We start from the raw sequence: 25642 nt of genomic DNA, 5'->3' as shown, positions 1-25642 counted from the left end.
AAGAGTTCAGTGTATAGATGGCATTGTCTAATTGTTCTTGAGGGACCATATTCCCCCTTTTTTCATTTTTGTAGCATGGATTTCAGAACAGTGGGAGTTCGTTCCACAATCCCCTGGCCTGTAGGGGAGTGAGGAATACCAGTGACATGTGACACCCCATTGCTGTAAAAATCGTGATAAAGCTAATGAGGTATATGCAGGGCTGTTGTCCATTTTCAACTGGGAAGGAACTCCGCAGGTAGTAAATGCACATGTTAAAAGTTGGATAACATCACAAGCCTTCTCTCTTTTATGGGCAAAGGCTGAAATCATATATGAAAATGTGTTAACAGGCACATGAACATAAAGGCACCGAAGGAAGCAATGTGTGTAACATCTGTTTGCCAAACCTCATTCGCCTTTAAGCCACAAGGATTTACACCCATGGCAAATGAGGATTAAGCAGTTGACTGACAGTCAGGGCAAGACCTGCCAATTTGCTTTGCTGGGGAAGGAGACAGGTTAAACTGATTCTTTAAAGCAGAGGCATTAGGATGAAAAAAAGGAATGTGAAGCAGCTGCAGAAGTAAACTGCACAGTGTTAACGGTCAAGGAGTCTACTATGTCATTACCTGCAGCCAAAGGGCCAGGCAGGTTGGAATGCAATCTAATATGTCCAGTAAAACCAGAATAATTCCTAGTTTCCAAACAATGTTTTAGCTTCAGCAAAATGTCAGAACTGCATGGTTATTGATTTCTTTTAACACACTAAAAGGAAGGTGTGATAACAACCAAACAACAGATTCTGAGTCACACACAATATTGAAGGATTTTGCAGGGAACAATGGTAGCCCAAGTAAGACTGCAGTAATTTCAACAAGACATGTAGAGCCATCCACACGTATAACAGAGGATGCCAGGAATCATTTTCAAACCAAACAACAGCAGCTTTGCCAGAGCCATCAACAAAAATGGTTTTGGCATCCTGAATGGGTTGCGTTTGAACTACAAATCGCTCCTGTAGATCAAAATCTGAAAAAGCTTTTAGCAATTTATGTTTCAGAGTACCATAAAAAATTTTTCCTATAAAGTCTGCTAACTCTATTTGGAAAGACACAGACTAAGCAAAAAGGAACTAAAAGTCTGTTACAGTTAATGGTAAATACAATTCTGCAGGGTCATTGCCAGGTAAATGTTGAACCCTCGTACAGCCTTTGGCGATGAAGCCAACAATCATAAATAATGGTTCTGTCACAGTCTTTATCTGTGTATGTGGTAAAAAAAAAAACGCATTCCCAAAAGTAAACAGAGTTACTGTCTATTTGACATATAACTCCTAATGGCCTTCATTGCATATTGACAATGAGCAGAGAAATCAGCAAGCATCCTAACAAAAGACCCATAAATCCCTTTGGTAAAGGTCCCCAAACATTGGTAGCTATAGCTTGAACAGTGGAGCAATTTAATTCCATGTTGGAGCTTGTTGCCAAATCCAACCTGGCACTGCCTGTTGTGTCAGCTGCAAGATTGGAGATGGAGTGTTTGCTGCAAAAACCCTGGTGTTTTGAGGGGCACCGGGTTTCGCCACACTTCCCCTCGAATTTCCCAACAAGGGATTTCCATCCTTATCAAATTTAGATTTACATTGATTGCTCCAGTGATATCCTTTCTTGCATCTGAGACGGAGTTGAGATGGTATTGTTTCTTTCTGCCTTTGTTTCTTTTTGGGACACATTTTACTAATATGTCCTTCCTGTCCACAGCTAAAATATTTTTGCTGACTCATATTAAGTTTAGTTAATGCAGCAGCCAATACAGAAGCCTTATGAGTCTCCGTACCAATATCCTGACATGTTTTAATAAACTCAGACATGTCAGTAAATTTTTCTCTGACCGGGGCTAAAGCAGCTTTGCAATCTCCATTTGCATTTTCATATGCTAGCTGAAATAAAAGCACACGAGCAGCCTCAGGATTATCAATTGTCATTTATATAGCATTGTTTAATCGGTCTAGAAAAGACACATGGGGTTCCTGAGACCCTTGGAGAACACTTGCAAAAGAAGTAGTTTTCTTTCCTAACTGAGGTGCTTGCCTGCAGGCTTGAATAGCCATATGGATGGCTTGCTGGAATACCAGAGGGTTTAGATTAATTTGATTATGAGGGTGCAACTATTGCCTGGAGACTGTTAACATGGTGTTAACATCTATTGGTATTACTCCTTGAACACTATCTAATACCCGTAAAGCCACCAAGTCACTATATTTCAATCTCCACACTGAGCATTGAGTAGGTGTCAAAATCATTTGCATTAAAGTTTGCCAATCCCATGGCACCACAGATCCAGTACTAGCCACCATTTCTACCAGACCTAATGTATAAGGACTTTGAATTCCATTTTCCATCACTGATTTTTTCAGTTCCTTAAATGCTGCGTACAGAATACTTTCATGTAGCAGTTGTTGTTGTCCCTGCCCATCTGTAGTAGCCTTCTGGTTAACTCACAGCTGGCCAAATGGTTCTTTATCAAGATCAGTCAAGGGAGGTGTGGTAGGTTGAGGAGCATGAGGAATATTCAATGTGAATGCCTTTAATAGAGTCGGACATGGGTATAACTTTGGCTCCTTTTCTGAATATTCGGAGCTAGGATCAAAAGGATTATCAGCCTTCTCAGAAAGGATATTTTCATCCTTCTGTCCTTGCTCTTTCAAATTGTCAGTATTTTGATAATTTGTTTAATCATGTTTCTGTATTATATCCTCAGCAGATTGTAAATTATGTAACGCAGAATAGATAAAACACCATGTCACTATTAAATCAGCAGGAACCTCCACACCAAGGCGATTTCGAGGCTGCAGATGTTCTCCTACTCTCTCCCATATCAGAGTACAAAATGACCCTATTGCTGGAAACCAGTTGCAATTTGTTTTGACCCATAACAAAAGATTCGTTACTTGCCTCTAAGACAAACGATATCCAGAGGATTTTAAAATCTGGTGTAAGACTTTCAAATATAATTTCTGTTTGGCTGATTGTACTTGTCCCATTTTTCTAATGCAATCCCGTAATTCCACATTCAACGGGTATTACCAACTTGTAACAGGTGAATGGCGGTACCAGAAATTCCCCTTCGGATCACGCAGACTCTGCAATGTCGAGCAGTTTAGTGCCTCACACGGAGCACCATTTGTGGTGTCTGTAAAGAAAGAAGCTAAACACACACACACACACAGCCCCCGTGCCTTGCATACTAGTTCCACTTTGTTCGCTACAGCATGGTAATATATAGCACACAGATACGGGTCTGAGCTACAAAGCCAAACAGAAACCACATCAACCACAGTGACTGTTTTCAGTCACTATAAATTCCATTCTACAAACAATCACTCCCCAGGTGGTTTTCCAGGCTGACTTTGCACCCATGCACACAAACACTCCTTGGCTTGCTCAAGACCCAGGTGCACTATCAGCAATTCTTCTTATTCTTCTTTTTTAGTCATCTACACAGCAGGAACAGAATGGCTAGCAGTTCCCACATTACTGGCCTCTTTTTCTTTCTCGTGTGAGCTCCAGTAAAAGGCCTGTTAACATCTTGAAGGGTCCTCATTCCTTTCTGGCTGAGATGAAAGGAATGTTAGTCCTGGGGCATAAGCAGGCTGTAACCCTGAAAAAGGGCCTTATACTGCAGGAAGAGCCTTATACTGCAGGAGTAAAGGCAAAGTTAAAGAAGAGCTTCATCTTTTTTTTGTTCTATATGTTTTTTGGCATTACTTGTCTGAAAAATATCCTCATCTAACCAAGCTGGATGTCTTTCCTACATGATACGTATATATTTTCAAGATAAAATCTTCAGATCTTTCTGAGTCAATATTTGTGAGTTCCTGTGTTATCTCTGGCTTGTACTTGATAACTTTGGCTCTAAACCAAAGGGCTGGACTAGATTGGTCAAAATCTCAGAACATCAGCTATCGACAGCCAAGGAAGCAGAGTGCAAATGTTTCCTTCATCAGTGCCAGTCCCCATCAGGCTCTTGCTGTGTGTCCAGAGAAACTGTACACACACATGGAAAGCAAGAAGTATTTTAATTTTGAAAGCTGACAAAGTGAAATCCTCTCTAAAAGGGAAATGAATGAGAACAGAAAATGAGCTGAAGCAGTTTTGATGAATGTTACTTTACAATGTGAAAAGAAATCAGTTAAAAAAACACAGTCAAGATAGCAAGTGGATGGTAACAAATTGTTGAGACACTCTTGCTTTTCAGATGTAATGGTTGGACCTGATGATCTTAGGTCTTTTCTAACTTAGTGGATTCTATGATTCCATACTATTTCCAAATGCTTCCTGGCACTTCAGCTGTGGTCTGAAGTGAAGGGGTAAGTAAATGCTGCTTTACTTGGCTTGTAGACATCAGCTCCAGGGAATGTAGCTGTCAGCTGTGGGTTGCTGTAACAGACTCCTCCAAGAATTAAAAGTGGCTGAGAAGGTAAGCAAGACTGATTAGAAACAAATACAGAACTGCTTGTCCTACACAGTGTGCATCAGCACAGACACAGAGGATGTCATCTTGTCTTTTGAACCTGTTCTTTTGAGATATAAAGCTCAAGACTAGGAAGGATCAGGCTTTTCCTGGCCCACCTCTGCGCATGCTGGATAGACTGAAGGGAGAGGGGCACTGTCAGGCAGGCAGCTGTAGAGATTTAATACTGACCTTCATCTAGAAATCCAGAGGCAGAGAGCACAAGGAGCGGGAAACAAAGTGTAGGACTGTGGAACCACTATGGGCATCCTGAGGTCGAGCTGCAGTCAAGCAGGTATCAACCTCTCTGTAAAGGCAGCTGCTGAGTCAGCTTGCAGCCAGGTTTGAATTCTGGGGTAACAGGTAGATATTTATACCAGGGCCAGACAGGAGGGAGTTAATGGGAATTAAGTTGTTGGCTCTTCTGAAGACAGTACACAGATACAGCACAAGGGCATGCAAGGCCCTAGTGCACTCCAGCACCTGTATCCCACAGACCTTGTAACTGCATAGGTGCCTAACTGCATAGGTGTGTTTCTGACACGGTTTCCATGCGGGGATTAATTTCTGTGGCTCATTTCAGTTTAACGCTGACGCGTGGATTGGCCAATGGCCGGCGGAGCGCAGCCTCACTGTTGTATTCCCGTCCCTGGGGGAAGGAGACAACCCTGGGCCCTGGTTATCGCCCCGCAAGGATCTTCCACGCCCCCTTCATTCCGTTACTAAGTTACTCAGAACGAAAACCAAGGTTGTCTGCCCCGCACAGGGGGTTGGGTCTCCGGAGGCCCCCGCCTCCTCCTCAGGGCGGGCTGCGGCGGCCCAGCTCTGCCCGGTCCCTAACCGCAGCACCGGCGCCGAAAGAAACGCGCCCGTCACCGCAGAAAGAAACTTCCCTGTCACCAGGGAGGGCGGAGGTCCCGCAGCGACGGGAGGAGCTGCCGAGCACCGGCCGGGCACACACCGACATGCCCCTCACACCGCACGGACCTCCGGTACGGAGCCGCTCGTCCTCACCGTCTCAGGCGCCGAGCCGCGCCCCGCCCGGCTGACACTGAAGCCCGCCTTCCAGGCCAGCCAATGGCAGGGACGCGATTGGCACCGCCCTCGGCACCAGAGCCAATGGGAGCTGGGAGAGAGGAGGAGCATCGCTGTCTATAGGCAGAGGCGGCGGTGAAGGTGAAGGGACCGGCCGGTGGCAGCATGGTGGTGATGACGGCGATCCGGGAGTGGCGGCGCCCGGCCGCGGACCTACTGCGGGTGAGGCGGCGGTGCGCTCCCTAGCCCTTCCCTTCTCCTCTTCCTCCCTGCATAGCCCCGGCCCCGTCAAGGCTCCGCCAAGGTCACACCGCCTCTGCGGCGGGGAGAGCTTCGCCTCTCCCCTCCTTCCCCCACACCTGCGGCGAGGCGGGAGATAGGGCGCGAGCAAGGCCGCGGCCCGGGAGGGAGCGGAGCTCGGACCGGCTCCTGCCGCGGGGCCTCGGCCGGGGCAGCGGTGTTTGCCGCGGCCTGCGGGCCTGGGCGGGCCGTGCCGCCCCAGAGCCGTCGGGTCAGTGAACGACGGCTCCTCATGCTGCAGACCCGCGCTGGTGCCGCGCTGAGCCGACGGGACCTTTAGCAGCGATTTTGAGAGCGGCTTTTTCCACTGCCTCATGACCGGCTGTCGCGCTGGGGGCCCAGCCGCTGGGCAGGGCCCTCCCCCGGCTCTGCAGCCCGTTCTTTCGCAGCTCTGGCCCCTGGAGGGCCCCTGTATCCACTTGTTATGCGCCGGAGCGGTGGGGATGTCAGAAGCTTTCAGCTGTCAGAGGCTTTCTCTAGCCAAGGCCAGGAGAGGAATCGGATGGGCAGACACGCTGCCTTGCTGTGCCTGAGGCAGGGCCATCAGAAAGGCGCCTGAGCTGCGGTACTGGGTGCTCCTGCCCACAGCTCCGTGCAGACCTGTACTGGGGCGCTGATGGCTTCCCTGGGGGTGCCTCGCTTACATGGAACACCGGGCGTCCTGTCACTGTGCTAGGGAGAAAAGGGCAGGGGAAGCATCTGCATTGTGCTGGATTGCACACGGATCTCCGTATGCACAGCTGCAGGTTGTGTTCTGCTGCTTGTAGAAGTACCTGGGGTTGTTTTTTGTTTTAAAAGCCTGTAATTGACACAGAGCATGAGCACCACCAGCAGATGCCAGTTATTCTTAGAAGACTGTTGTGTGGTTTGTCCAATTTACAGCAAAGGTGAACTTCAGCTGTTGCCTCGTAAGGACATGTTACTTTTCATTACCCTTGAAAGCGCTGTTATTAAAGCCTTGCAGGGACAGACTTCATTTTCAGGTAGAGATTTAATTTAAAACTTCCTGCTGGTTATTACAACCTGAGCTGGGGAAGGGGAAAAATGTAAATCCAAAACCAAACCAACCCAAAACAAAACCAAACAACTAATAGAAAAACAATAGGGGGAAAATAAATCTGTCTTTTGTTGGTTGAAGGTTGTCAAATGAAGGGAGAAATCCCACATTGTGGACACAATGGCAGAAGGCATTCTTTGATTTATAAAACTGGTGATGTTTTTGTGGTGTCCTGAAGTGATTATTTCTATTTATCTAACTGTAATTCAGTAATGACCAGAAGTTTCCAATGTACTGAGATGTTGTCTAAGGAAGTGGCTAACAAAGTGGTTTAAAGCAGTAATTGAAAGATCATTCTGTTAACATCTGTAACAGTGCCTACAGATAGACATTTGTATCTTTACACTGCATATTTAGATAAATCTAGTAGCTGGTGAATTAGCCTACTCAGTTGATTTTTCTTTTTTCTTGCTTATATTATCATCTTTTATTGCAGCATTCTGAGTTCATTATCCTCATTTTTGTTCATGAAACACCAGTGAAATGAAGCTGTAGATGCAAACTGCCACTGCTTAAAAGCAATGAAGTTAATGTTAGGAATGAATAAACCAAAGTCCAGAGAAGCAGACAGAGGGACTAGTAAACTTTTACAAGACAGCACCACTCATTCCCTGCTTTAGACATACATTGTATGTGCATGTAACAGACTTGGCCAAAATGAATTGGGTTTTGTTTTTAAAGGAGTGCTTGTTTGTTTTTCAGAGAGTTTTTTTATCACAGATGTTACGGTAAGATAACACTTCTCTTAAAAGGCACGTTATGATTTTTGGTTCAGTATTTTTCCAGTGTTTCTTAGATATTATTTTTTAAAATAATGACTTGTGTGAAAAAGGTGTATTACTGAAATGTCATAGCATTGCCTTTCTTGATGTGAAATTCTGAGGACTTTCTTCTTTTCAGGCTTTGAGGTACACAAGCCGTGGCTATGCATCACAGCGTACTTTAAATGTAAGTACAAAGCATCTGACATACATTTTGACTGTTATAAATCACTGGTTTAAATTTGTTTCTTAATCAATGAAGATTTTTTTAAAGTTATCACAAAAAATCCCTTTGCCCAAGTCACACTTTAATGCAAAATCTGGAATAAAAGTCAGATTTCTTTTTTTATTATGGCTTGCTAATAGTTAGATAGTGTGGGACAACATTGGCTAAAGCTAACTTCTGTGTGATGCAACTATTAGCCTGTTCCTGGAAAACACAGCTGATGGCAGCTGACCCCTTTAGGTTATTTGAATGTTGTCCTGGAACTTGCTGGTACAATGTAAAAGATGAGGACAAGTATGTATGTTACTATCACTGAAGTCAATCATGATGAAGAAGGGGTTACAGAAATAGACAGCCCTTCTTAGTTTACAACAGGTATAATTTGTCTCTTTATTTGCTTGTTTGATGTTTTCTGTAGAGTTTTCTTTCTTGGCCTGTCTCTCTAAATAAAGAACTCGTGGTGAGATGCTGTAAAACTTTGTGTCTAACTTCCACAGAAACCAGCACAGCTGGAGGTCTTCATTGCTGCTTCTAAATAGCTGTCTGGAGCAGCCAGAGGTCAGAAATGTGCATCATCTTGGTGCCAGTTCCTCATGCTGCTCTCACAGGGTTAGCAGATAGACATGTTGATGTAGCAAAAAAGCTAAGAAGCAAAATAAATCTGTTTTGTGGGGCTACTAGGTGTAGAGCTGAATGCCATACCGTGTCTTAAACTACTGCTTATATGTTATGCTGGGATCTGGGCTTTTGGATATCTCCAAGGATGGAGACTCCACAACCTCCCTGGGCAACCTGTAATTCAGTCACAGTGAAATGTTCATGGGGAAGCTCCTGTGTGTCAGTTTGGGCCCATTGCCTCTGGTCCTGTCACTGGCACTGAAAAGAGTTCCCTTTTCAGTGTTTCCCTGTTCCCTTTGCACCATCCCTTCAGGTATCAATACATGTGGATGAGGTGCTGCTGAGCTTTCTTTTCTCCAGGCTGAACAGTCCCAGCTCTCTCAACCTTTCCTTGTGTGACAGATGCTCCAGGTCCTTAATCATCTTAGTGGCACTTGGACTCTCTGTCTGTAGTATTCCCAAGTCTCTGTCGTACCCGGGAGCCAAGCACTGGACACAGTACTCAGGTGTAGCCTCACCAGGGCTGAGTAGAGGGGAAGGAACACCTCCCTGGCCTGCTGGCAATGCTTTGCCAGTCCAGGATGCCATTTGCCTGCTTTGCTGCATGGGCCCTTTGCTGCCTCATGTCCTCGTATGCATGCTGGTGGCAAGGGCTCGTGGCTCATGTGTCCATCAGGACCCCAAGGTCCTTTTCTTCCAAACTGCTCTTCCCAACATATGTTGGTGCCCAGGGTTGCTCTACGCCAGTGCAGGACTTTGCTCCTTGACAAACTTCATGAGGTTACTGTCAACCCATTTCTCCAGTGTGTTGAGATCCCTGTGCAGCAGTGAGATCCCAGGGCAGCACTACCCCCTGGTGTATCAGCCACTTTTCCCAGTTTTGTATCACCAGCAAACACTGCCCATCATTCAGATCATTGATGAAGATATTGAACAGGACTGGACCCAGGATTGACTCATGGGGAACACCAGTAGTTACTGGCCTACAACCAGGCTTTGTGCCATTGATCACCACCTCCTGGGCCCAGATGTTCAGCAAGCTTTCAGTCCACCTTACTGTCTGTATATCCAGCTTCATTAGCCTCTGTATGAGGATCTTCCGGGAGACAGTGTTTAAAGTGTTTCTATAGTCTAGGCAGAAAATATCCACTGCTCTTCTCCCATCTACCAAGCCAGTCATTTCACTGTAGAAGGTTATTGGGTTGTTTGAACATGGCTTCCTGTTCGTGAATCCATGCTGATGACTACCTTGTTATTCATGTTCCTGGAAATGGTTTCCAGCATTAGTTGTTTCATCACCTTCCTGAGGATCAAAGTGAGGCTGACTGGCCTGTAGTTCCCTGTGTCCTCCTTTGTGCCCTTCTTGAAGGTAGCAGTAATGATTGCTTCTCCAGTCCTCAGGCACCTCTCACGATTGCAGTCACTATTCCAAGGTTATTGAGAGTAGACCTTACAAAGACATCAGCCAGCTCCCTCAGCACTTCTGGGTGCTACTGAGCAGGGCCTATGGATTTATCTATGTCCAATTTGCTTAAGTATTCTTCTTAAGTATTCCCTGACCTGATCCTCTTCTTCCAAGGGTACATGTTCCTTGTTCCAGCCCTCTGCCTGGTCTGTGGGGCCTGGGATTCCTGAAGGCCGGTCTAGGCAGGTGAAAAAGGCATTCAGTACCTAGCCTTCTCCATGTCACCAGGTCCCCTGCCTCACTCAGCAATAGGCCCAACTTTTCCATAGACTTCCTTTTGCTTCCTAGATCCTTATGGAAGCACTTCTCATTGCCTTTGACATCTCTTGCCAGATTCAATTCCAGTTCAGCTTTACTTTCATAACTTTGTCCCTGCATGCTTGGACAGTGTCTGCCAGGTTTCCTGTCCCTGTTTCCACCTTCTGTGTGCTTCCTTTTTGTGTATGAGTTCTTGTCATCCATGCAGCCCTCCTGGCGTTTTCACCTGACTGCTTTTTGGAATGGACTGCTCTTGAGCTTAGAGGGGTAATCCTAGAACATGAACCAGCTTCTTTGCCCTCCCGCCTCTTTGCTCCAGAGCCTTTGAGACTCTTGCAGGCATGATCTATCTGAAGCTGAATGCACTCCAGCTGTTCTGTCGCACCAAGGACAAGACCCCACTCCATTGTCTTCTCGGCCTGTCTTTCCTAAAGAGCCTATATCCTTGCATGGCAGCACTTCAGCCATGGGAGCCATACCACCACAGTTCCATGATCCCAATGTTGGAGTCCCGTAGCTGCACACCAGTCTCCTTATATTTATTTCCCTTGCTGCATGCATTAATAAAGATTTATTTTAGTTCTCTGAAATACTTGCAGGATAAAAATGGAGTTGTGACATCAATGAAAGAGTAAAAGTTGATATAGTTAAAAACCACTGGTATGTATGTGTGAATGTGAGAGACACCGTGACTTCTGCTCCAATCTTCTCGTCTTAGGAGGTGGTGATAGCAAGTGCTGTAAGGACACCAATTGGATCTTTCCAAGGATCTCTTTCATCACTGCCAGCCACTAAACTTGGTTCCATTGCAATTAAGGGAGCAATTGACAGAGCAGGTATATGTAAATGTTTTTTCTTTTTTGTGGCAAAGAAGAGTTCAAGTGGCTCCAAACAGTATCAGTGTGTCTTAAATTGCTTGGTAAACAGAAGGTCCTGATTTTTTTGATGCTATGGCACTCTTAAGTCTTTATCCACAAATGATATTTAAGTAAACTGTTGGGCATTGTTTCAGTCCGAATTAAGTGCTGCTTCTCAGAGCAGAATATTGTTTAGGGATATCTGTGTTAATCCAAATCTGAATAAACATGCTGACTGTTTTTCTTGTGTGGTTTTTATGACACGACTAAGCTGATGCAGAGGCTACTTGCTGCTGAAACCAGTGGCCCTTCCTTTCCCTGCCCATTTTTTCCATGTGCACTTCTAGGACAGCCTTGTGAGTGTATTGATGGATTCAAATTGGCAAAAAAGCCTTTTTAGGGGAAAGGAGGGCTAATTTTCTATGCATTTGATTTCCTGAAACAGCATATTACAGGAACTTGGACACCAGGGTTGTTGCAAGAAATGCAGTGGGAGAGCAGGCCTCGTGGCAGCTACCTGTGGCCTTGGCTTGCCGCTGTTAAACCAACAAACAAAACTGTTTCTTTACGTGTAATTGTAGCAGGTAGAAAGTTTTCTGCATTTAACCATCTATAGAAATTGAGCTTCTCAGGTGTCTAGTGAGACTCAGAAGTGTCTGCTTTAGTTAGCTAACTGTAGCTTTTTCTGTAGGGTAACAAAAGAATTCTTTCCTGCAGGGTCACCAGTTCATCATGGTTCGTGAATATGAGGGTAGTGTTTTGGGATGCACCTAAAAGAGGCTTGCGTATTGTTAGTACACAGGTTGGACATGGCATGTTTCATCAGTCTTTTGTAGAAAACTTCAATGGGAGGGTTGGTAGTAGGGAGTTACGTCTTCACTGCAAAGAGTCCTGACTGGAAACAATTTTGTTTTATAGGTATCCCTGCAGAGGAAGTGAAAGAAACATATATGGGTAATGTCTTGCAGGCCGGACAAGGACAAGCTCCAGCAAGACAAGCAGTCTTGGGTGCAGGTATTCATTCTCTTGATACTGGATTTAAAGGTTTTCTGTCTTTCTGTAGACAGTGTCCATTATTGAGCTGTGAATTAAAGCAGAGTTGTGCCCAGACTTTTGCCAAAACAGCCTGTTTATACTTTTCAGTCTTTAATACTTCTTAAAGGTGGGGGTTGGAGTTTCAGGAGGAGGAATAGTTCTGGAATCGCTTCCCTGATCTTCTGTCTCTCTGTTTCTTCACTTGCTTGCCCCTTCATCAGGAGTCTGTGTTGGAAGGGGAGAAACAGGATTCTTCAGGAAGGATAGTAACTAAGGGTGAGAGTAGGTGAATTGCCCTGGCAGGCTAAATAGTGCAAGCTGGACACCCTGGGCTTAGATAAAAATTGGTCCCACATGAAATATTGCTTGAACATAAGGTATTAGTCTACCCTTCAAATAATACAGTTGTTTGTTTGTACAACTTCTTTACTCAGGTCTGCCAATCTGCACTCCTACTACAACTGTCAATAAAGTTTGTGCTTCAGGAATGAAATCAATCATGATGGCAGCACAAAGCCTGATGTGTGGGAGTCAGGTAGGTGAATTCTAGTGCTGGATTATGGAAGAAATCCACACAACTGATGTTGTAGATTCTGTCTTACTAATGGGAGTGATCTTTGATCCTCTCTTACTAGTGAGAGTGGTCTTTGATTTGGGACTGTCTTTTGTCATGGGATAACGAAGCTAATTAGCCAGGTTTTGTTTTGCTTATGCAAAACCTGAATTTTATAGACACTTAAGTGTGTTTTGTTTTAAAACAGAGAAGAAAAGAATAAAAAAAGAAATATTAAAGTTAGGAAATTGTCAAGTGTATTTTTGGAGCTGAGCAGATAAAGTGGATTTTTTTGGGGGCTGGGAGGTATTTACATGTTCTCCCTATTGCCCTTCTTCAAGCCCTCCTCCAACCCCCAAAACATAATTTTCAAGCTTTGTAGTTTGCAAAATTGAAGATATCTTTATAGATTTGATTTTTGCTGAAGCACATTTAATCTTGACATTCAGACACTTCTAACACTTCAGTAATTTCAATATACGTATTAAAGCAATGTTGTTTCCAGTTACATTAAAGATGTTTTAGGATTTTTTTATTGTTTTAGAAGACGTGAAATCTATTGTTGCTGATTGAGCATTTTCATTGAAGAGCTTGGTGGAAGAGAATTGCCTGGCTCTGTCAAATGTGTTCTAAGATACTCAGTACAATGGGGAAAATAGTCTCACTTAATGGGAGGATGGGAGAATGCACCTTGTTCAGCAAGCCACTAAATGCTATGCAGCAAAGTGTGGGAGAAGTGTGAATGTGAAGAAAGACATTGCAGTTTTGTGTTTAATTCCATACTCGAAGCATCTTGGCAACATCTCCTCTTCCCTGAAGTGAAAGTATTGTCAGTTCAGTATGTATTTTTGGTTTATAAAGTAAGTGGTTTATAAGTGAGAAACGTACTTACTTTTGGTCTTTGTTGTTTAGAACAAAAGTATAGTATTTAAGTTTTCTTGTCCCTTCTGTGAAAATAACAGTATAGCTGAGGTAAGCAGCTGCTTAGTGCTCTGGCCTTGCTCTGTGGAGAACAGCCCTTGTCCAGTGTCTGCTGCAGTCAGTAGAAGTCTTGTCACTGGACTTTGAACCAGGCCAGCGTGTCTATGTAAACAGCTACACTTGTATTTAGTCATTTACATACAATATCTTCGTGACAGTGGCTGTGCATTTGGGTGGTTTGACAGATGCAGTCCATGAGCTCTGAAGAGAACTGGAGTTTTTTGCTGAGCTGATTGTACATGCTGTGCTGCAGTCTCAGAAAAAGCAGAGGCTTGGCTAGGGATTAGTCTCTTAGAGCTGTAAATTATGGGGGTGATTTTGTATTTGTTTGTCTTTCCTAGCTGTGGACTGTAAGGTATCTGCGGTAAAAAAGTCAGTGATGGTTCCCATTGGCTTGAGTCAGCGTGCATCATTATATAAACAACTGTAATTTCTGTCTCCAAGTCTTTCAATTTATGGAATTGAAATGCCAGGGACCCTCATTCCTTTGGTCTGTTGCTGCTTCCATATCTCAACTGCCTTTCCAGTTTGTCTCCAGCATTCTTTCTTTTCTTTATTACTTCATGTCACTGTTCCTGGATCTAGTTTATAATTTATTTTGAATGAGTTTTGGTCCCTCCTGTACAAAAAGATGTGGACAGGCTGGAGAGGGCCCAGAGAAGGGCCACAAAGATGATCAAAGGACTGGGAAGCTGTATGGGGAAAGGCTAAGAAATGAGTTTGTTCAGCCTGGAGAAAAGAAAGCTCAGAGGAGACCTTATCACCGTTTTCTAGTATGTAAAGGGTGGCTACAGAGATGACGGAGGCTTCCCCTTTTACAAAGAATCATAGAATCACAGAATGGTTTGGGTAGGAAAGGACCTTAAGATCATCTAGTTCCAACCCCCTTGCCATGGGCAGGACACCTTACACTAAACCATGTCACCCAAGGCTCTGTCCAACGGGGCCTTGAACACTGCCAGGGATGGAGCATTTACCACTTCCTTGGGCAACCCATTCCAGTGCCTTACCATCTTCACAGTGAAGAACTTCTTCCTTATATCCAATCTAAACTTCCCCTGTTTAAATTTTGACTCGTTACCCCTTGTCCTGTCACTACAGTCCCTAATGAAGAGTAGTCCTTGTAGGCCCCCTTCAGATACTGGAAGGTTGCTATGAAGTCTCCACACAGCTCCTCTTCTCCAGGCTGAACAGCCCAAATCTTCTCAGCCTATCTTCATAGGGGAGGTGCTCCTCAAGACAAAAATCCAGTTGTCCTGCCAGGATGGGTTAACTGTCTTCAGCTGTTGTTCCTGTTGTTTGCTTTTTAAATGCATGAAGATTCTTTTCCTCTTTCTCTAAGATTCCTCAGAAATACAAATAATGCATTTTTAAGTTTTTACTAGTATTTGTCCCTACAAGAAGTCATGGAGAACACACTGCATTATTGTTAATTTAAACTTGTTTCCTTTGAGCAGGATGTGATGGTTGCTGGTGGAATGGAGAGCATGTCTAACGTTCCCTATACAATGAGCAGAGGATCAACGCCTTATGGAGGAGTAAAGCTGGAAGACCTGATAGTAAAAGATGGGCTGACAGATGCTTATAACCATATCCATATGGTAAATATTCCTATATACTACTGAAGTATCAACTGTAGACCTGGTGCAGCTTTAAAGAGCTTGTTTATGATCATTATGAAACTGCTTCATTTAGCCAACCTAGAAATGAGGAATAACTTTATCAGAGGAGGAAAAAGTCTTCCATTTCCAGGCTTCCTGTAGGAACTGTAATGGAGGGATAGACAGAAGACACTGTGTGTTAATATTCATTTGTCCCTGACTGAAGTCTGAATAGCCTAGAGCAGGGATGAAAACAAAAATAATCTGCTACTGATACATTGCTGTTGCTCTGTCTTTGGGAGACAGCAGTCAAGTTACTTGGTGTCTTTGAGGGTACGTATTTGGTGCAGTTCAGGAGTTCTCATATATTTTCTCCTCCCCAATGTACATATATCTTCTGTTGGAAGGTTTGAGTTGGCTGATAAGCTTATTCATCACATGGCAGCAACTGCAAGCTTAGGCTGGGTTTGGAAAACAACTGATATGAAGGTAGTGAAGGAACTAAGGCACTAGGGAAGAAGAGTTTGAAAAGAGAATAACTACTCTAAGTTTATGAGTACTTCTGACCTTTGCCTATGGTAATTCACAACTGTGGGACATTACTGACTGCTTTGTTAGTGTTTTTGCTGGTGTACAGGAAAACATGTCTTGGAGAATATTCTGCTGTGATCCACACATTTCACAGAATCATAGAATAGCTAGGGTTGGAAAGGGCCTTAAGATTATCAAGTTCCAACTCCCCTGCCATGGGCAGGGACACCTCACACTAAACCATGCCACCCAAGGCTCTGTCCAACCTGGCCTTGAACGCTGCCAGGGATGGAGCATTCACAGCTTCCCTGGGCAACCCATTCCAGTGCCTCACCACCCTCACAGTAAAGAATTTCTTCCTTATATCCAATCTAAACTTCCCCTGTTTAAGTTTGAACCCATTACCCCTTGTCCTATCACTACAGTCCTTAATGAAGAGTCCCTCCCCAGCATCCCTACAGCCCCCCTTCAGATACTGGAAGGGTGCTATGAGGTCTCCACGCAGCCTTCTCTTCTGCAGACTGAACAGCCCCAACTTTCTCAGCCTGTCTTCATACGGGAGGTGCTCCACTCCCCGATCATCCTCGTGGCCCTTCTCTGGACTTGTTCCAACAGTTCCATGTTCTTTTTATGATGAGGACACCAGAACTGCACACAATACTCCAAGTGAGGTCTCATGAGAGCAGAGTAGAGGGGCAGGATCACCTCCTTTGACCTGCTGGTCATTCTCCTTTGGATATGGTTGGCTTTCTGGGCTGTGAGTGCACACTGAAGCCGGCTCATGTTCATTTTCTCATCGACCAACACCCCGAAGTCCTTCTCTTGCAGGGCTGCTCTGAATCTCTTCTCTGCCCAACCTGTAGCTGTGCCTGGGATTGCTCCGACCCAGGTGTAGGACCTTGCACTTGGCATGGTTAAACTTCATCAGGTTGGCATCAGCCCACCTCACAAGCGTGTCAAGGTCCCTCTGGATGGCATCCCTTCCCTCCAGTGTATCAACCAAACCACACAGCTTGGTGTCATCGGCAAACTTGCTGAGGGTGCACTCAATCCCACTGTCCATGTCACCGACAAAGATGTTGAACAAGACCGGTCCCAACATCGATCCCTGAGGGACACCACTTGTTACTGGTCTGCAGCTGGGCATTGAGCCACTGACCACAACTGTGTATGTGGCCATTCAGCCAGTTCTTTATCCACTGTGTGGTCCATCTATCAAATTGATGTCTCTCCAATTTAGAGACAAGGATGTTGTGTGGGACAGTGTTGAACACTTTGCACAAGTCCAGGTAGATGACATCAACTGCTCTACCGCTGTCCATCTATTCTGTAGCCCTATCATAGAAGGCCACCAAATTTGATACAGGCCTTACTGCTTTTATGTGGGATTTTATTTGTTTTGCATTATAGGGTACCCTGTCTGGGCTGTTGATTGAAATCCATTCCCACATTTCAGCTAGAATAGGTTTTGATTGTGAGGATTTCTATAGGAATGTAAGTAGTGGCTTTGCTAGCTCCTGTATGTGGGGGGAGACTCTAGGAGTTGGTTTTAATACACAGAGTTTTAACAGACTGGAGCAATACTTCAGAACCTTTTGTCTTTATAGCAGCTGCAGGTTGCTCAGAACATGTTAACAGTCTGTGTGGTAATATCCAGGAAGGCCCACCCAGTGGCATTAAGAACTGACTCTGGTCTGTGCTTTGGCAATAGACTAAGCTGCTGGTGCCACGGAGGCTTAAAGTTCTTGAATGACTGCATAGAAGTGAACCTGCTTGTTTGAGGAATGTGATACTAAAGGGTTTTATCTCGATGCATTGAGTTTTCTACAGAAATTAAAGGTGGAACCTTTAAAACCTGTTAAAGAACAAATCCTTCAGGTTGACTGAATGAGTGCCTTTCGTTTTTTGTCACCAGGTATTTAGGCAGTATTTGTGATGAATAATGATTGTAAATTATCATTGTGCTTGACCTGCACATAACATAGATTGTTTCATTCTACTTCCTTCATTCTAGTCAGTTGCCAAAAGGTATATACGTACTTTTATTTGTACAATTTTTAGATGAGACCCTGAAGGCTGAGCAAGCCCTGTGTGCTGGGCTGTTCTCTTAACCTTTGGAACAGGCAAGCTGATAGTGGAACGAAAACACCAGTAAGATGATGTGAACAGAGTGTTCTGCGGGTGAGCAAAGATCGTCAGTCTCTGAAGATGTCAGCCCCACGCACTTTACAACTTACTTTGTATGCAATTTTTTAATTCAAAAAAATGGGATGGTTCCTTCACGGAACCAAATTTAATAATCTGGATCCAGAAAGCATTTGCTAAATCTGAAGATTGTATTCCAAACCCAAAAGTTACTGTTTGATTATGACTATAAATTAGAAGTGGACACCAGATATTAGTCCCATTCAGTTCTGGAAATCTGCTGGTTGAGTTTTATGAGTTACATTTCTACTTCCCATCTCCAGAAACACCAAACCTAATGTGCCTGGTTTTCTCCAAGGGCAACTGTGCTGAGAACACTGCGAAGCAGCTCACCATTTCACGAGAGGAACAGGACTCTTATGCCATAGGCTCTTACACCAAAAGCAAAACCGCCTGGGATTCAGGAATACTGAAAAATGAAATTGTTCCTGTCACTGTTTCAAAAAAAGGTACCTCGGGGAGGTGTGGTAAATGAATTCTGTCTCTCATCAGAGGCTGTAGCATTGCATTCAGTGCCAATTGTGGTGTTTAGATATGCAGATCACTGATCTGCACCAGGAACACTGATTTTGGATTAGCTAAGAGTTCTCTCTTATACAGGCATTCTGGTGAGCTGCAGGCAGTGTCATCTGGTTTTGGTTTCTTTAATGTTCTTTAGTGTTACATGCCATATCTTCTTCCTCTTTTATGTAAGTGGAACACTGGCTATTGAATATAGCTAATACGGCTTGAGGACATCTGTGGTTTAATTTCCATTGTAATTACCATAAAGATGTGTTCCTTGTTCCTTTCATTCAGCCATCAGGAATTAGAAATGGATTTGCTGTGAATAAATAGGATTAAGGACTAATTTTTTTCTTTCAGTTTTTGACATGCATTTTTACATGTGTTTATGTTTTTTTAACTGAAATAGGTTGTTTAAATAAGGCAGCATTTAATCAAAGTATTGTGTTGGAGTGTCTTAAGAATGGATTGTTCTGTAAAATACTAAACCAAATCTGAATTTCAGGAAAGCCAGACATAGAAGTAAATGAAGATGAAGAATACAAACGTGTTGATTTCAGTAAAGTTCCAAAGCTGAAAGCTGTTTTCCAAAAAGAAAATGGTAAATATGGTTAAATTAACTGCTTAATTCCTTACTGAGTGCAAGGATTCTTTTTTACAGTCCACAAGAGTCCAGTCCACAGAGCCTGAATGCCCAACAGTAAGTAGTCCATTAGCCTTCAAATGTCTGAGATAACCAGCTGATGCTTCACCACAGCATCACCTAGTTTGGATTAAAAGGTGGTCCAAGAACTTTAAACCAGTGACAACCTCTGTTTTGCACATCCACTGTAACATGACTGGAACAGATTGGTTTCTATGTAGCTTCTGTAGCTACATAGTAGCTATGTGCCTTCCCCTCTACCAGATGTAAGCTCTTGTTTCAGTGGCAGCTGGAGCGCCTGTACAGTGTTCATAGAATGGTTTGTGTTAGAAGGGACCTTAAAGCTTAACCAGTTCTGATCCCCTGCCATGGACATCTTCTACTAGAACAGAAGTTTCTTTCAAATGGTAGCTCCAAGCCCCTGTGTCCAACCTGGCCTTGAACGCTGCCAGGGATGGGGCAGCCACAGCTTCTCTGGGCAACCTGTGCCAGGACCTCACCACCCTCATAGTAAAGAATTTCTTCCTAATATCTAATCTAAAACTCCCTGTGTTCAGATTAAAGCCATTCCTCCTTGTCCTGTCACTACAGGCCCTTGTGAAAGTCCCTCTCCAGATTTCTTGTAGGCCCCTTTTAGATACTGGAAGACTGTTATAAATTCTCTCTGGAGCCTTTTCTTCTCCAGGCTGAACAGGCCCAAGTCTCTCAGCCTGTCTCTATAGGAGAGGTGCTCCAGCCCTCAGAGCATCTTCACAGCCCTTCTCTGGACCAGTACCAGTTGCCTGGTACTTCCCTGGATCTGTATGCAATCAATCCTTCTGGCCAAATCAAACTTGCCAATTATTCACAACCATATTGCAGCCGACATAGAAGGGATGATCCAAACCGCCACCCACATAAAGATACAAATAGATGTAATCTACTTGTTTAATCAATTCCAAAAAAACCAAACAAAACAACACTCATTTTTAGTCAACTCAGTGCAACAGGTATCACCATATTGTCAAGACCTTGTATTTAAAGGCCTAAGGTTACAAAAGTTGTTACAAAATATATGTAAGTTGTCTTTCACTCTCTCCTCAGTTTAAACATTGCTTTACCTGTTCCAGGAACAGTTACAGCTGCCAATGCTAGTACTCTGAATGATGGAGCAGCTGCTTTGGTGCTGATGACTACAGAGGCAGCCAAGAGACTGAATGTCAAACCACTGGCACGGGTAGTAGGTAAGAGTGGTTTTTTTCTGTCTTTGAGTACAGCCCTGGAAACAACTCTCATAGTTTACTGTCCGACTGGGAGTCCTGCTCAGGTGGTTACCTGATGTCCCTGCAACAGAACAAGTGAGCCCTTGGGCATGATAGCTGCATCTTCTTGGTACAGCCCTGGCAATCTCAATTGTCGCACCAGCAGCTGTTGACCATAAACAGAATTTTCTATCTGGAATAACATTAAAAATCTGAAAATGTTATTATGTGGCTCACTTAAGGTACTAAACTTCAGCTGTATCTATTTTTGGGACCATTCTATTCAGAAATTTTCTATCTTAGCTGGGTTTGCTGCTTGCATGAGTAAAAATCATGTGTGGTAAAAACCAAAGGTTTTGAAACAGCTTTGGCCATTTTTCCAGCTTTTGCAGATGCTGCTGTTGATCCTATTGACTTCCCCATTGCGCCTGCATATGCAGTTCCCAAGGTAGGAATAAAACTGAGGGGTTTCTAAAACCCAGCAGACTTCCTTAGCACTGATCCTTGGCTCATCCCTCAGTGGATCTTCCTCTAATTAGGATTGAAATTATTACAACGTAAATACACAGACCACCTTTTTCAGAGGCTCATTTTATCACTCTCTACAACTACCTGAAAGTATGTTGTAGGGAGGTGGGGGTCTATCTTTTCTCCCAAGTAACAAGTGCTGGGACAAGAGGAAATGGCCTCAAGCTGCACCAGGGGAGGTTTAAATTGGATATTAGAAAAAATTTCTTCCCCAAAAGGGTGCTCAGGTGTTGGAACAGGCTGCCCAGGGCAGTGGTGGAATCACTGTCCCTGGAAGTGTTCACAAACTGTGTAGATGAGGCCCTCAGTGACATGAGTTAGTGGTGGACTTAAAAGTGCTGGGGTAAAGGTTAGACTCGATCTTAAAGGTCTTTTCCAGGTACTCTGGATTCTGTGATTCTCTCATTGATTGGTTGATTCTTAATTCTATGGTTCTGTGATTGTTTTATAGTGCTTTCACCAACTTTGGGCTTATTTTATACTTTTGAAGCTTTGCAGCTACTGTGGCTAAAAAAGACAAAATGAACAGTTACGCAAGTACAGCCAAGTTCAAAAAGGAGCTGAAGACGAGTGTGTGGTCTGAGGCAACACTGCACCAGTTTAGATGCACTTTCTGTACCAGTGGTCTTGGTGTGTGTGTGATTCTTAACATAAGGTACTCCCCACTTCTTTTGTGAAAGCTCAAGTTTGTGCTTCAGTCTCCCAGTTTTGCTTTTTCCCATCTGGCAAAGAGGTTCCAAAATGTGAACTTGAATCAGACTATGCCTGAGTCACCCACTTCAAAACTGACCTAGTTACTTCTGTAATTACCTTCCCAATCGTTTAATCAGAGTAATTATTTCTGTTGTTATTTCTAGATTCTGAGTGAGACAGGCCTGAAAAAGGAAGACATTGCAATGTGGGAAATCAATGAAGCATTCAGTGTTGTGGTGCTGGCCAATATTAAAATGCTGGGTATTGATCCAGAAAAAGTAAACATGAATGGAGGTGCTGTCTCTCTTGGACATCCTATAGGGTAAGCAGAGGAGCACTGGCTGTTTTTCCACACAGAGGCACTGTTTTCTAGCCAGACTGCTGACACACTTCATTCTCAAGTGTAATGGAAGTAGGAAGGGAAACAGAAATTGGCTGTCAAGTACATAGTGACTGAGTTTCAGAGTACCTTGAAAAGAGCAGAAGCCCATTTTTCTCTTCACAGTTAGTTATCACCTACTTTTACAAAGAGCTTGCTTGTTACCACAGCTGTGTGGATTTATGAAGTATTAAAACCAAATCACCATTAACACAACAGAATAAACCATCAAGTAGTTAATCAAATTTACAGGTAAACTTATGAAAATAGTGAAGGATATGGGTACAGGGACTTGTATTTTTCTTACCTGAGCACAGTGAAATTTCAGGTCTTGCCAAAGCATTTTTGGCAGTGCTGCAAGCACCTGGGGCAGGAGACAGGGTGGTCTGGGGGATGTTGGTGGGTCATTTGAGGTTACATCCTCTGGTTAGAGGAGTCACATCACCTGCTGTGTCCTCAGCAGTTGTAACTTACTTATGACTTGACTTTATCCCATTAGTCCTCCCTAAGAGTGATCATGCTCCACTGTCGAGGTTTGTAAGGAAACCTGTAACTAAATATAGGTATGAAGTAACTGTGTTGTGCATCAGGAACAAGCAGGAGTACTTCATGGTTCATAAAATGCTCTGGCCACAGCCTAATCCCGCAAGACATAATGACACCTCCTCTGCAATATCAGCTTCTGAGAGAGGAATATGGTTTTGGGTTTTTTTTGTCTTAAAAGCTAATTTTGTCAGTCTAATGACACAATTTAAATATCTAATTTTGCACATTAGGGGGATCAAAGTAGGACGCTTACAAGTGAGTAAGAAACTGATGTTAATTATTACTATCGATTGTTTTTTGTGGTACATTCATTACCTTCTTTGAAAGAGCTTTGCTACCTGTACAGCTACTTCATAACATATGGTGGTTTCCTTTTCCAGAAGAAACTTTAGATAAACACAGAGTTTTTGTTTGTGTATATGTAACAATCTTTCTGGTACAGCTTGAGAAAAATAACCTGTATTGCATCTGAATGGAGGTGAAAGGGGTTTTGTGTATTTTTCCCCTCCAGTGCATCACTTCTATGTTCTGCCAGCTGTCCTGCAGGGATCAAATTAAGAGTTTCCTTTAAATTAAGCTATATGCATTTTTTTTCTTTTATTTAGAATGTCTGGAGCCAGAATCGTTGTCCACATGGCCCATGCATTGAAACAAGGACAGTATGGCCTTGCAGGAATTTGCAATGGTGGAGGAGGTGCTTCTGCAATTCTGATACAGAAGCTGTAAGCACAACCAGTGTCAGAAACAAAGCTGTAAATGCTCTCGGATCAAAGCATGAATGGTACCTGTTACATCTTATTCATAAATAAGTGGATGAATTCCATAACTGCTACTCTAAAATTTCTTAAGCTATCATTCATACAGACAATTGAGCTTTTAACTGAGTTAAAGTAGTAAGTTTTTATACAGTCCAAAAAATGTCCAATTATGATAATGTCTTGAGACCTGACAATAAAGAATGTTTGTTAACTGTGGCTCCTTGTCACTGATGTATGGTTTCTCAAGTGCCACTGAAAAGGAATGCTCTTGGTAACTCAGTTTGTGCTGTTACTGCTTTTTGCAGTTTTGTTGCTTGATTTTCTTAACTGCTGAGTGATTCTCATGGAAAAAGTAACTTTACTCAAGGGTTGGGTTTCTACCACTATGTACCTTGAAGCCAGGTCAAAGAGCCCTGCTGTAACACTTGCTGCCCTGGGGGCAGCAGCAAAGCGAAGTAGGAGAGACAGTGTTGTAAATTACACATGCAAGTGCTAATAAGGGCTGAAGATGCTACTGCTCCATATTTGTTCATATAAACCTCTGTGATGTCAGTTCTCTCAGCTGTTTTCAAATAGAGGCAGACTGGGACTGGAAGAGTACAGTTGCCCTTACTACTGCTTCCCTAGGTGCTCCCCAGCACCTGCTGCACTCATGACTCCAGTGATGAGTTAAGTGTTTGTATTGCAGGTGTGGGGAGACAGAGGAAAATACTGTCCTGGAATGAATCGTGTTCAAGATGCCATTGACAATTCATGCAGTTTCCTCAGCTGGCTTTTTACCAGAGGGCAAAACCTGACTACTGCCCCAGTATAAAGCCTATTTCCCCTCACCTTTTCTTCAAGAGACAAACATCAAACACTTCAAAGTTCTTAGCTGAGATTTAGGACAGCTGCTTTCTTAATTTTCACATGGATTTCAACAGGAAGTCATCTTCACCCACTTACATTTTCCTCTATGAAATAGGGGAATAAATACATTAACTGGGATATAGTGAGATCTGTTTTTTCCAGGAAGGAATGTATGTATGGAGGGAGCAGATGAACAGTGGGGTTTAAATGCTTCATGATAAGAAAACACCTTCATTCATGCTCTGACACCTGCTCTGCTGAAAATTCTTTGCCCTGTGATAGCAGTGTGGAACTGAAGATATTTTTTCCAGTTGAAAGCGAAGTAAAGTGATAATGCACTTTAGTATCACTAGTTTACCTGAACTGAAAAATACTATGGTGGACAGCAGCTGTCCCATGCACGAGCTATGCCAGGTCTCTAATCTTACTTACAAACGTCACCTACCAACTGGCAAACAACTATTACGCATTTTTTATGCTTAAGACAGTTTTCTTTGCTCACCCGCTTGAGCCCCTCTGACAGTTGCTGTTAGACCATAGTGGTTAATACTGAACTCTTTAAAAATAAATCATCAACATGACTTGTCTATAGAGCCTCCTTAGAGCTGCTTCGTGGATGTACAAAGTATTAAGCAACACACAACATTGTTATTAAACCAAAAATATTTATTCAAGCTGTAAATGCTATGCAGTATTCAGTTATTGGATGGGTTTAATATAAACATCTACTGCATAATATTGGTTCCTTAGGAATCCTTGTATACTATCTGAACCATTGCCCTGTTGCTGTACAGATCTCTTACGAGAAAACTTGCAACGTTTTAAGACCTCAACAATTTGAGAACAAAGAAGGAAATACCAGTAAAGAAAATCCTGCAGTACTGGAGCAAGGCTAGTGTGGTAATTTTAACCCATGCTAATTATTACTCAAATGTAGGCTGGGCTTCTCCTGGGCCTGTTTGGAAAAGAGTTTGTAGAAAAATTCTACATTGAACAGAAAGATTAGCTGCCAATTCTTCCATGTCTGGCTGAAAGCACAAGGGGGGTTAACAAACGCTAGCTCACCAGTACAAATGACAGTTAAAAGAACTGACTTTTGCAACAGAACACCCCAAAATGCTTGTCTGGCTGTTGCAACAGGTTCAGTGTTCATACACTGGGGCACGTGTAAGGGAGTTAACCCAACAGCACAGCACACTGTCTGGCAACAGCTTCTGCACTCAACTGCCACCACTGCAAACAGAGGCTCATCCAAATGAAAGCTTTACCTGGATAACTGGCTGGTAAGAGCTTCATTAGATGAGAAATATGTTTGGAGGTTTTACTGGCCTTATGTTTAGTTACCGGCATTTTTCTTAACTCATTCAAAGCCTTACAGCATGGGTTTGACAGTTAGGAGGGAGAGAGGGTTAGTACAAGCCAGTTTCACCCAAAGATTAAATCCCTTTTGGATCGAATGAGACAACCAGAAGTGGCCTGTGTCTCAGAATAGTGAACTACAAACACTGCCTTTCCCAAACTGTC

At 43.4% G+C, this 25642-nt stretch overlaps 1 protein-coding gene across 2 annotated transcripts; it reads left to right on the top strand.

The window, feature by feature from the left end:
* Positions 1–5641: 5641 nt before the first annotated feature.
* On the top strand, positions 5642–23336 carry ACAT1 (acetyl-CoA acetyltransferase 1). 2 transcript variants are annotated; one of them, XM_080613998.1, is made up of 12 exons: positions 5642–5751; positions 7787–7834; positions 10933–11050; positions 11990–12085; positions 12541–12641; positions 15098–15241; positions 18276–18426; positions 18987–19082; positions 20234–20347; positions 20749–20813; positions 21751–21908; positions 23117–23336. In XM_080613998.1, the coding sequence occupies exons 1-12, from the start codon at positions 5695–5697 to the stop codon at positions 23235–23237; spliced, it is 1269 nt and encodes a 422-aa protein (XP_080470124.1). In that variant the 5' UTR covers positions 5642–5694; the 3' UTR covers positions 23238–23336. The 2 variants fall into 2 exon arrangements, with proteins under 2 accessions (XP_080470124.1, XP_080470125.1); XM_080613999.1 differs by lacking the exon at positions 10933–11050 and having other exon boundaries at positions 5648–5751.
* The last annotated feature ends 2306 nt before the right edge of the window (positions 23337–25642 follow it).

The sequence above is a fragment of the Psittacula echo genome (assembly GCF_963264785.1).
Source record: "Psittacula echo genome assembly, chromosome: 3".
Classification (NCBI taxonomy): domain Eukaryota; kingdom Metazoa; phylum Chordata; class Aves; order Psittaciformes; family Psittacidae; genus Psittacula; species Psittacula echo.
This window is presented reverse-complemented; position numbering and strand designations above follow the sequence as displayed.